The following is a 12,953-nucleotide window of genomic DNA, read 5'->3' on the forward strand; positions in this document are numbered from 1 at the left end:
AATAAAAAACAATTGCTTATGTAATGCAAATGCCATATCACATGTTGAGATGCATTTAAGTCATGTACACCTTACAGCAGGTCATTAAAACATCCTAACATGAATATCAAGAAATTTTCATCCACGAGAGAAGTAGCGCAAGAAGGAGACAGAAATATAACTGAGATACACATCCCTGTCATGCAAAAAATCCACAGAATCACTCAAATGATGTAAAGACAAAAGACAATTTGAATTTGCAAGATCTTGAACAAAAACTTGCCTCATGGCATGAATGGAAATAGTGACTGATGTATGGACATAATTTGGCACCTATCCTTCCAGCCAAACAAAGATTTCTCTTGTCTAACTTCCACCAGAATTTTAGCACTTTTGTTGCTAAAAACAAACTTGGAATGGCTGGATTTGTGAGTGAGTGGTTGTACTTCTAAAATATTGTGATTGGGTATTGTATTTGAAGATGCATGTAAAGACTTATCGAAGGTTCATGGCAGACTGCAAGTAACTTCTTTTATTATACACTCATTTAAACCATTCAACTATCTTAGAGTTCTAATTTCAAAAACCCTGTTACACACATAAATTTGAAATACAGCAGAACTAGTATGAAATATAACCCTAAGACATGACTGAAAGTTAAGGTAATTCCATTTCTCTACACATGTGCCAGCACACTGGCACACATGGATATTAATTTTGGGGGTTTTATGATCAAAGTTACAAAATCTGTGGACTGAGGAGGGATCTTAATGTTTCAGTAGAAGAATCAATGTTGACTGTGACTTTAACTTCATTTCTATGGATGACAAAATGTGGTAGTACACCATAAAACAAGTGAATTTATAGTGTCTGTTGGACCCAATTTTTGTTATAATATTACATATTACAGATTATCATTCAACTCAGACTTTTTAATCGTCATATTAATTAATCTGGATATCCATTAACATCACCTGACACCTTCATTTCATCTCCAAGGTGCCAATCTTTAGTTATTTATTTTTTAAGCCAAGTAAATGGAAATATAGTCACAGGTAGGTATCTCAATCACTTCCATGACTTGACACTGGGGCAACATCCACATTACCAAGTTGTGCCTCAGGCAAATCATTTCAGTACCTAGGATGTTGAACAAATGAACTAATTCATTACATAGGTGATGTTAAAGGCCTCTACCCTAAACCATTACACAGGTGATGTAAAAGGCCTCTACCCTAAACCATTACATAGGTGATGTTAAAGGCCTCTACCCTAAGTTACATAGGTGATGTTAAAAGCCTCTACCCATAACCATCACATAGGTGATGTTAAAGGCCTCTACCCTAAATCATTATATAGGTGACGTTAAAGGCATATACCCATAATCATTACATAGGTGATGTTAAAGGCCTCTACCCATAACCATCACATAGGTGATGTTAAAGGCCTCTACCATAAATCATTATATAGGTGATGTTAAAGGCCTCTACCCATAATCATTACATATATGATGTTAAAGGCCTCTACCCTAAATCATTACATAGGTGATGTTAAAGGTCTCTACCCTAAATCATTACATAGGTGATGTTAAAGGACTCTACCCTAAATCATTACATAGGTGATGTTAAAGGCCTCTACCCATAACCATTACATAAGTGATGTTAAAGGCCTCTACCCTAAATCATTACATAGTTGATGTTAAAGGTCTCTACCCTAAATCACTATATAGGTGATGTTAAAGCCCTCTACCCTAAATCATTACATAGGTGATGTTAAAGGCCTCTATCCTAAATCATTATATAGGTGATGTTAAAGGCCTCTACCCTAAATCATTATATAGGTGTTGTTAAAGGCCTCTACCCTAAATCATTACATAGGTGATGTTAAAGGCCTCTACCTTAAATCATTACATAGGTGATGTTAAAGGCCTCTACCCTAAATCATTACATAGGTGATGTTAAAAGCCTCTACCCTAAATCATTACATAGGTGATGTTAAAGGACTCTACCCTAAATCATTACATAGCTGATATTAAAGGCCTCTACCCTAAATCATTACATAGGTGATGTTAAAAGCCTCTACCCTAAATCATTACATAGGTGATGTTAAAGGCCTCTACCCATAATCATTACATATGTGATGTTAAAGGCCTCTACCCTAAATCATTACATAGGTGATGTTAAAGGCCTCTACCCTAAATCATTACATAGGTGATGTTAAAGGACTCTACCCTAAATCATTACATAGGTGATGTTAAAGGCCTCTACCCATAACCATTACATAAGTGATGTTAAAGGCCTCTACCCTAAATCATTACATAGTTGATGTTAAAGGTCTCTACCCTAAATCACTATATAGGTGATGTTAAAGCCCTCTACCCTAAATCATTACATAGGTGATGTTAAAGGCCTCTATCCTAAATCATTATATAGGTGATGTTAAAGGCCTCTACCCTAAATCATTATATAGGTGTTGTTAAAGGCCTCTACCCTAAATCATTACATAGGTGATGTTAAAGGCCTCTACCCTAAATCATTACATAGGTGATGTTAAAGGCCTCTACCCTAAATCATTACATAGGTGATGTTAAAAGCCTCTACCCTAAATCATTACATAGGTGATGTTAAAGGCCTCTACCCTAAATCATTACATAGCTGATGTTAAAGGCCTCTACCCTAAATCATTACATAGGTGATGTTAAAAGCCTCTACCCTAAATCATTACATAGGTGATGTTAAAGGCCTCTACCCTAAATCATTACATGGTGAACTTAAGGGCCTATGTCAGATTTATATAGGAGACTTTAAGGGCCTCTATCCCAAGTAATTACACTGGTGACTTTAAAGGCCCATGTCCACAAACATCATTAAGTTACTATTAATTACTATTAGAGAGATGCAAAGGTGTCTCCAAGATTTGCCCTGAGATTAGAATTAGATTTCTAAAACCACTGTGCACATTTACAAATGACACTCAAGCATATTCCCAGATTTAAGTTCTCTTTCTTCGGATGTGTAATATTACACATGCATATATAGACTGGCAGTATCGCATAATATTTTCTTTGATTAGTGTATAAACAATATCATTTAAAGTACATATGAGAAGATTCTGTACGCACTCTGGATATCCAGGTTTATGGCCCATGTTTTTAGGAATTCTCTCCTGACTTTCTAATACTCTCCTGACCCTGTCTTCTGCTGTCTCCTCCTCCTATAGAAAAATGAGATGGTACACTGGTCACAAGAGACAAGCCATGTAAGATCCACACTGATTGAACAATACATTGCCATTACAGAATCAAAAATGGAGAAAAACACAAAAAGTTCTTAAATGGCACAACTACATCTAATATTAGGTACTATCATGCTGAATGGTTGGTGAGTTACACTACTTACACGCAAAAGCTCCATGTAGAAACTTTAATCTTTTAAAATGTTGGTTGTATCTCTAAAATAGTTGGAGAGGTTTGGTTTCGTATTTTACAGCACAGCAACACAAGTAGATTAATTAGTATAGAAGTAATTGGACTAAATAAAATACATAAAGGAAAACTGAAACATATTTAAAGTGTTTTCAATAAATGTCTGACAATCTTTTTTATTCTAAATTAAGTAGACCAGAGTGAGCAGAAGTATCAAAATTTAGTATGAGTGTTCCTCTTACTGATGCAGGTTTATCTTCTGTCTTTTTCTTAGTTATTTTCTTCAGCTTCACTGGTTTCACAGTCCAGTCCAAGTCCCACAACCAGGGGTCATTTTTATACCTTCAACCAGAGTAAACAAAGTAGTTGTATGTATTTCTTCCAATATTTTGAATTTTAATTACCTTACTATTGAACATTCTACATGAACAAATACATCAGATTGTAAATATCTGAATTGTAAATAACTAAAAAAATCTAAATATTGAAAACATATATACTTGAAAATGAATGACATTCTTAACTTGAGGATCCATAAGGCTATTATATCAATCAACATTTGGTACAATCAAGATAGAAGTTTGTGTGTGTGCAGACCAAACACAAAAAGTTCAAATATTTTTTAAAAAATTGAAAACAAATTCTATATTGACTGAAAATCTAATGTGGTCATTTCCAAAGGTATACAAATATGTGGTTGTTTGCTTAATTATGCCAACAAACGTTTTGTCCAAAAAGTACAAAAAATTCCAAAATGTGTAAAATTTTATTTAACACTGTTGTTACAAACAGTAATGGCTTGAAAGTCTAATCAAGTATGGGCAACAGTACTTGTCAACACTGAGTGGTTTTTGTGCAATCTTCCTACTAGGCTTATAAGGCCAGACACATGTACAGATGGTCATGACCAAATCAAGATGTCCATGTTGCTGACAGTGAGTGAGGTAATGGGGAAGGGGGGAATAAACAGGCTCCAAAATCTGTGGTGAAATAATCATTCATTTGTACAAGATCGGTGCAAATGATATCTGATTTTATAAAATAACAAATCACTTGATGTTGTACTTAAAAATATTCAATAATTGAGACTCCTAAATAAAACTAACTTGTGCAGTACACTCTTCTTTATAATGTCATTCAAGGAAGCCATCTTTATAAGCTAGGTTACCTTATACTGTAGGATGTTACACTAATGCTATAACAGTCCAAACAAGCACCAGTAATAGTGTTTTTTGGGGGGGGTCTCAAAAGTGAAGTATTAAAATAAAATTAAAACAAATTGAGTAGCAGTGGTGAAACAAATGTTAACCATTATCATAAAGTTTACAGAGGGGCTTTACGGTGAGGGACAAATTGGATCAGATCCATTATCACACCCGTGTTATAAGAGGTCCATGAAATGGGTAAAGTGGTTAAAAGCGATGGACAAATTTGATCACATTCATCATACCCATGCTGTAGAAGACAAGACAGTATAATGAGGGGCTTTATAGCAAGGAATTAATTTTGTCAGATCCATCATCATACTGATGTTGGAAAAGGTACAGCAGTATAATCAGTGGCTTTATAGTGAGGGACAAATTTGTTCAGATCCGTTATCCCACCCATATTAAAATGGTACAGCAGTTTACTGATGGACTTTATAGTGAGGGACCAATTTGATGGGATCCATTATCATACACGTTATAAAAGGTACAACAGTATATCAAAGGATCTTAAAGTGAGGGATCAACTTGTTCGGATCCATTATTAGATCCATGTTATAAAAGGTACAGCAGTATAATCAGTGGCTTTATAGTGAGGGACAAATTTGTTCAGATCCATTATCACACCCATTTTAAAACGGTACAGTAGTGTACTGATGGACTTTATAGCGACGGATCAATTTGATGGGATCCATTATTAGATCCATGTTATAAATGGTACAGCAGTAGAATGAGGGGCTTAATAAAGAGTGACCAGTTTTATCAGATCCACTATCTTGCCAATGTTAAAAAGGTACAGTAGTATATCAAGGGATTTTATAGTGAGGGACCATTTGAAAGGATCCATTATACCAATGTTTAAAAAGTTGCAGCTGTATAATGAGTGGCTTTATAGTCAGAGACCAATGTCCATCCTCCTGAAACAGGTTTATTTTACACTACTTGTACAAGGTCAAAAAACTAGTATCATGTACTCCTGACACTAACATACTGTTATAAAATGGTCATTAAGTTAACAGAGAACTAAAACAAAATTGATGGCCTTGGATGGCAGACCACATGACTTTGTATGCAATTGAACCATGGCCTGAACCTGAGCCTGCACTACCCTGACAGACATACTCTGTACTCTCAAGCAACTGGCAGGCATCATTGGCTAGTCCCATCAGAAGGAGTTTTGACTCCCTTTGCAGATCCTCATACGTGGCATTAGCCTGTTCAATGTAGCGTTCCCAGTTCCGGTTGATGGGAAGATAACCCATACCCAACTCCAGCATACCAGCTAATGTCACAGGGTGGGGAAATCTAAACAGGAGAAACAAGAGAATACTGAAAAATTATCTAAGGCACCTAAACTCAGATTATGTATGATCCTACCTTAAAACTCTACCAAAATTTGACAAAAACATCGAGTTTGCCTTGTCCTTACATAAAACTTATATTTGAAGAGGAAATTCACATTTCAGTGACATTAAGGAACCAAAATCACTATTATTAAGGATATGTTAATCCATGTATATGGCAGCTCACTGATCAAATATGCAACAACAGTGATTTTTCTATGATCCTGTTATAAGTTGTGGTGTTTTTAATCATGAAATCTGCCAGGAAAACTGGCAGCAGCACTAGAATAATTTATACAGATGCTTATCATATACAACAGATTATAAATCAAAGTTGGTGTCGTAATATTTGACTTCGATTTGTCAAGTAATAGCATATTTCACTATCTTCACTGTTGCACAAGGTAGCCATATTCTAGCTGGATGTTTTTGTATCTTTGGCTTTTAAGCTAAATCCATTTCTGTATGATTTAATTTCTGAATGGGAAAAAAATCAACTAACATGCAAGTAATTGCTTTAAAATTTTGGCTCAAAAAAACACTTTTTGTAACTTTCTGGTAAAAAGGTAAAAATACTTATGTAAATCTATAATAAAAGTTGAAACGTTTTGAGAATGCAGAGACCAAATATTATTTATCAGGTCTGTATATGGGAATGCAGAGACCAAATATTATTTATCAGGTCTGTATATGGGAATGCAGAGACCAAATATTATTTATCAGGTCTGTATATGGGAATGCAGAGACCAAATATTATTTATCAGGTCTGTATATGGGAATGCAGGTACCAGGTATTATTTATCAGCTCTGCATCTGTGAAATCAGCTACTATAATTTTTTATCAAGTCTGCATTTTGGAATGCAGGGACTATGTATTATTTCTCAGATTTGCATTTGTGAATGCATGGGCTGGGTATTATTTATCAGTAACGCAGAGGACCAGGTATTATCTAGTATCTGGAATGCTGGGGCCAAGTATTATTTATCAAAAATGCTGAGACTAGGTATTATCAGAAATGCATCAATCAGATATTATTTATCATGAATACAGGGACCAGATATTATTTATCAGAAATGCATCAATCAGATATTATTTATCATGAATACAGGGACCAGATATTATTTATCAGAAATGCATCAATCAGATATTATTTAGCATGAATACAGGGACCAGATATTATTTATCAGAAATGCATCAATCAGATATTATTTAGCATGAATACAGGGACCAGATATTATTTATCAGAAATGCATCAATCAGATATTATTTAGCATGAATACGGGGACCAGATATTATTTATCAGAAATGCATCAATCAGATATTATTTAGCATGAATACAGGGACCAGATATTATTTATCATGAATACAGGGACCAGATATTATTTAGCATGAATACAGGGACCAGATATTATTTAGCATGAATACAGGGACCAGATATTATTTATCATGAATACCGGGACCAGTTATTATTTATGCCAAATGAAGGGACCCAGTATTATTAACATGAATGCAGGGACCAGGTACTATTTATCTTATTTGAATGTTACTCACATAATCATGGAGATAAGTGTATACAAGCAGCAGAGGGGGCGAATCCGACATTTTGTCCAATCGTTATTTTGCTTAATTATTACTTTCTGCACTCAACGATCTAGTGTCGTCAGCGCCTGGTAAAAAAAAAACGACGACGTCGTTGGGGGATCGTCCAAACGTCATTTGGTTTAATTAACACCTTCTGCGCGCCGATCCCCAGCGTCGTCAGCGTCCGGTAAGCACATCGACGACCGCGTCGATGTCATCGCCCCCTCTGCTGCTATGATCTTACAAACAGAGTGATCACTAACTCCTCCTCTTGTAGATCAATTAGGTTATTTGACTGATCGGTAAGTCTAAAATTAATTCTTGTTAAAAGCCGATTATGGCATCGCATATAGACCGGATTAATCGGGCTCTCAACGATTAAGAATCCGGGAGGGGCTGTTGGTGAAAATGAATAAAGAATATACCCCTGTTGAGCTTGATTTGATCGCTTGGTATCTACCTGGTAACTCCCTTCGATAACATCGCACACTAGATTGATTGCTATCACCGATGCGATATTTACGTTGTACGGGGCAATATGCCTACCACCATCTCCGTTATCGTGTTTGAGGAAATAAGTTGATGGACCGAGAAAGTCTCTTAATGATTTTCTTAGTTCTGGTGTGTTGTATCCTGGAAACTTGAAATAGGGTAAATCGGCTTCTGTGATATTATACTCGGTTAGGAATTTTTGTTTATTATCATCGCTGTTAGAGAATATTATCCCGACGATTTGTTCATTGATATATTCCATGTCTGATATGAGTTGATTTAACACCTCAACGTGTTTTTGTGTTTTTGTTTCCCGTAGCTGTTCTAGTTGTGATTGGTAAATACGATTAATCTCGGCAAAATACCTATTAATATCATTTAAACTAACTGTGACCACGGCGGATGATTCAGGAGTTTCCTTATACGGAAAATACCATTGCATGGTATTCCTGTTTTGAAATATAAACCTTCTGGGTAATAACGTGTTTTTTATAATAGACAAATCATCTCGATAACTGGGATTAATTTCATGATACGATCGCGTATTTGTGTGCAAGTCTGCGGGGATTTCATGAGGTGGATTCTTAGGCCATCCTAGTATGGTTCTTATTGAACTGTTATTATATCAACCATATACCCCGGTGTGCTTATTTCAATCGTCGACGATAATGTCGGTTCATGAACCGTAATAGCGATTTTTGATTCCTTTCCTGTGATCGATTTTATCCTGCGTTGAAATTCCTTATTGATTTGTTCTATTTGGTATGACCCAGTTGGTATTGTAACCTCATTCCAGTCTGGGGTCCCATCGGGCTTATTTGTCCATGCAAAAACCAGCGAGTTATTAGGTTGTTGTCCGTTAAATGCGTCCGCTCGGATATTAGGCCAACTGTGATATACTCGCAATTTTGCCAGTGCTATTTCCTTCACTGGAACCGGCGACGGGAAGTTCACACTGAATTCGGGTTTCGTTGATGTTATCGATATCATATTTGTTTGTACCGGAGTGGTATTCTCCGCGATCCGCTGAAGTAATTGAGACCCTTCGGGGTTCAGCGACATTATTATTATTCGTTGTTTTTAGTGTCTAATTTTAACAACCAGGTGGTTTCGGCTTCCAGTTGAAAATCCTCGATTTTTGACATCGCGGAGCTATATAACTGGACCATCGTGGAGAATTCAACATCGGATACGAACAAATTATCAATCGATAACGAGATCAACCCGGATAATTTCGAGTATGCGTCGGATACTATTTGATGTTTTACTGTATACTCGTTGAGTTTTTTCTGAAAACACGATGATATCTTCCTAGTGATTGCGTTGGCAACTCCAGCAACTGTTGTCATTGCGGAGACAGCGATTGGAACAGCGATCGGGGCTATCGTGGTCACCGTGGATAAAATAACACCGGCGCCAGCTACTATACCCGATACCGAGTACACGACCGCGTCGATGGCGGTTATTTTTCTGCGGTATTTTTTTATTTTTGCACGGTATTGTTCGGAAAGCGTTTTCAAGTTCGCGGAAAATTCTTTTGCGGTATCGAATCGATATTGATGTGACGTCGGTGATACCTCTGATTCAATTTCCTTGGTGGTCATTTTTATTTTAAAAGAGCTAGTGTTTTTAATTACTTAGATTCGCTACAAATTCCACATACCATGTAATGTTTGCCCGGGCTAGATTTCTATCAACGGCATAAATTGTAAACTGTTCAGTTGCGTTCCTGTCTATAATTGTTGATATTGTATTGTTAAACCCGGATGAACTCGACGATAATATATTAAACTGCATCATTGAAACCAGTGTCAATCGATAAATACCCTTGACAGTTGCGGTAATATTTACTGTATTCTGTGTAGGAGTCCAATCGAATGATCCATGCCGAATTGTGTATACTGTGTTGATGATGTTCTCATGAGGGATTTTTATTTTTTCGAATTGCTCTGCTACTCTCGGTAGTCCGTCTTTAATCGCTTCAACATCAGTTTTAATCGTTCCTATTTCCTGTATATGCGTGTCCACATCTTTTTTGTTCGCTGCAACCCTAGTAATGAGTGTATTTATTTCCTGTATATGCGTGTCTATACTTTTTTTGTTCGCTATAACATTAATTTTGAGTACTTCTATTTCCCCTTCATGCACGTCTATACTTTTTTTGCTCGCTATAGCATTAGTGTTAATTGTTTCTATTCTCTGTCCATGCGCGTCTACATTATTTATGATCGTTACAACATTAGTTTTGATTGTTTCTATTTCCCGTGTATTCTCGGTCATACTTTTTTTGTTCGCTGCAACATCAAGTTTGATTGTTCCTATTTCATATGTATGCACGTCTATGCTTTTTTTGTTCGCTGCAACATCAGTTTTGATTATTCCTATTCCCCGCCAATACGCGTCTACATTTTTTTTGTTCGCTTCAACATCAGTTTTGATTGTTCCTATTTCCTGTGTATGCGCGTCCACACTCTTTTTGTTCGCTTCAATATCAGTTTTGATTGTTCCTATTTCCTGTGTATGTGCGTCCATATTATTTATGATCGTTGTAACATCAGTTTTGATTGTTTCTATTTTCCGTCCATGCGAGTCTACATTATTTATGATCGTTGCAACATTAGCGCCGATTGTTTCTATTTCCCGTTCATGCGAGTCTACACTCTTTTTGTTCGTTGCAACATTAGTTTTGATTGTTTCTATTTCCTGTCTATACGCAGTGATATCATTTATAGTTATTGTGATCTCATCCGGCTTGGTATTTTTTTTACCAAAGAATTTATCAAAGTTGTCATCGATCCTGTTAACATTTTTTCGTAACGAGGTAAATTGGCCCGGCAGCGTCATAAGATCCGAAATAGCATTTGTTATTATTATAAAATTCGGTTCGGTTGCCGTCGGGGGCCCCCGAAAAAAACTATCGACAATGTGTCGCACATCGTCGAAATGCGTTAGCGTCGACATGAACTGTTTTTCATGCAAGTTAAATTCACTACGTAAACCTTTTAACGAATTTGACATGGTTATATAATTGTCGCCAAGTGTACTTATTTTTCCATTTATCGTCAAGATGGATTCACCCGGTTTGAGTCGTCCGTCGCTGGTATACAGCGCGATAGTGTCCTCGGCGGCATCACGCTGTCGTATTAAAACGTCATTCAGTGACACATTACCGGATTTCAATTTACCCTGGCGGTCTTGAAATACAACTATTTCGCCCGGGTCAACACTTGTTAGATTCAACATATCAGCGATTTCATCCTCAATTAGTTTTTTTATGTCGGCGGCGGCCGTTTCCGTCGATTCTTTCAGCGCCGAAACCGGTCGCCCCCAGATATCAATCATTATTATTGTAAATGTTATTCTCTAAAATCCGTTGAGCTTCTACGACCCCACTAGTGTATTCGTTTACAACCATATGAGGTGGTTTTCGCGATGATGAAATCGCCGCAAGTACGTTCAATACCTCACGGCCACATATCGGTGGGTCACTTAACTGCTGTGTTGGCAGCGTGGAATAAAAAACCGGGGCTGAACACGCCCGGGCTGAACACGCCCGGACATACCGCATGAACTCTTTCGGCGGGGCTAACCCGTATGAATCAAAATAGACGATTGCACGCGGATCAATCGCGTACGCAACCCAATGAGTTCCCGCTCCGGAGGACCCATCGAGGTTAATTATGCCTGTTTCAGTATTCCTTGGGGCCGCCGGTAATTGATCCCTCATAAAAACACCTCTGAAGTTTTTTATCGCTAGCGCGTTTGCGGCGTCTATTAAATCAAAATTAGACATGGGAGTCATAGACTCAGGAGTCATTGACTCTCGAGTCATTGACTCTCGAGTCAATAAACGGTTCCCGGTAGTCTTAGACCCTTTCCCGAGTACCATGAATACGGGGTTCCCGGTAGTCTTAGACCCTTTCCGGCCACGGGTCGTTTTTTTTTGTAGCCTTTCCCGGTTGCCTTCTTCAATGCCATCCCCGCCGCGGTACCAACGGCTCCTAACGCCGCCGCCTTAGCCACTGCTGGTGCGGCCGCGGCAATCAACGCTGGAATCGCAGCTAACAGCGGAAATATCCCACCGGTCTTTTCCATGTTTTTAATTGCTGCGGCTGAAAAATCTATTTGAACACCCTTTTTATTCTTCATCGCATCATTGAAATGTTTTATTTGACGCGCCGTCAACGATATCTTATGATTACCACCTGCCATCTGTGACGGCTTCAGCGTTATTGTGGTTCCGCATTGTTTAGCCGACTTTGATCGTAATTTCTTGACTTGACCATCAGTCAACTCTACACTGACGACACTATACGACATTTTATTGTAAACGCGTTTGTGTTTTCAATTACATGTTTTCCACTGGCGCATCAACGATTCTCATTCGTCCACCAACACCTTCTAGTAGCATTGATTTATCGCTGAGAATGACAGCAACCGCTCTATAATTAACACCACCCGTGGCTATACGAGCTCGGAAGTGTATATCAACGACGGATTGTCTCGTTAAATCAAGATGTTCCAACGAAAAATAATAAATCGGATACAGTTTTTTAAAATCAAGTTGCGATATTTGCAAACCAGTGTCGACGTTTTGATCACGACCCATATATGACAGCAATCGATGGTACACACGTGCGACATGGTTGTCGCCGTAATTAAGCTGTATGTCCTCGGATGGTTCCTGTTGTCCGTTTATTCTCAGCGAAACATCCCTGACTCCTAATTGATCAAATATCATATGGCTGCGTTCTTGATTACCCAATCGTTCCCTATTCTGTAACGCAACAAATATATGACGCGGGGCTGAAACACCCTGTTTTGACACCAGGTGCCATGTAAACGTATCGGCGACGTTATCCTCTTTAGCATCAGTTGTTACCGCTAGCCAACTCAACAACGATTTCCCTCCCTGTTCCATAAATGAT

The 12,953-nt window shown here is 37.7% G+C and overlaps 1 protein-coding gene across 5 annotated transcripts in view; it reads right to left on the minus strand.

Moving 5' to 3' along the window:
- Positions 1-12,953, minus strand: part of LOC149801868 (DNA polymerase subunit gamma-1-like) — a 108,727-nt gene that overhangs the window by 49,553 nt on the left and 46,221 nt on the right. For all 5 annotated transcript variants that reach the window (XM_089956238.1, XM_089956239.1, XM_089956240.1 and 2 more), the window contains exons 7-9: positions 5,731-5,913; positions 3,646-3,745; positions 3,101-3,192 (exon numbers count right to left, since the gene is read on the minus strand). In XM_089956238.1, coding sequence (XP_089812364.1) covers positions 3,101-3,192; positions 3,646-3,745; positions 5,731-5,913 — 375 coding nt within the window. The remainder of the gene's footprint in view (positions 1-3,100; positions 3,193-3,645; positions 3,746-5,730; positions 5,914-12,953) is intronic.

Source organism: Sinohyriopsis cumingii, chromosome 4 (assembly GCF_028554795.1).
Source record: "Sinohyriopsis cumingii isolate HCF-2022 chromosome 4, ASM2855479v2, whole genome shotgun sequence".
Lineage (NCBI taxonomy): Eukaryota > Metazoa > Mollusca > Bivalvia > Unionida > Unionidae > Sinohyriopsis > Sinohyriopsis cumingii.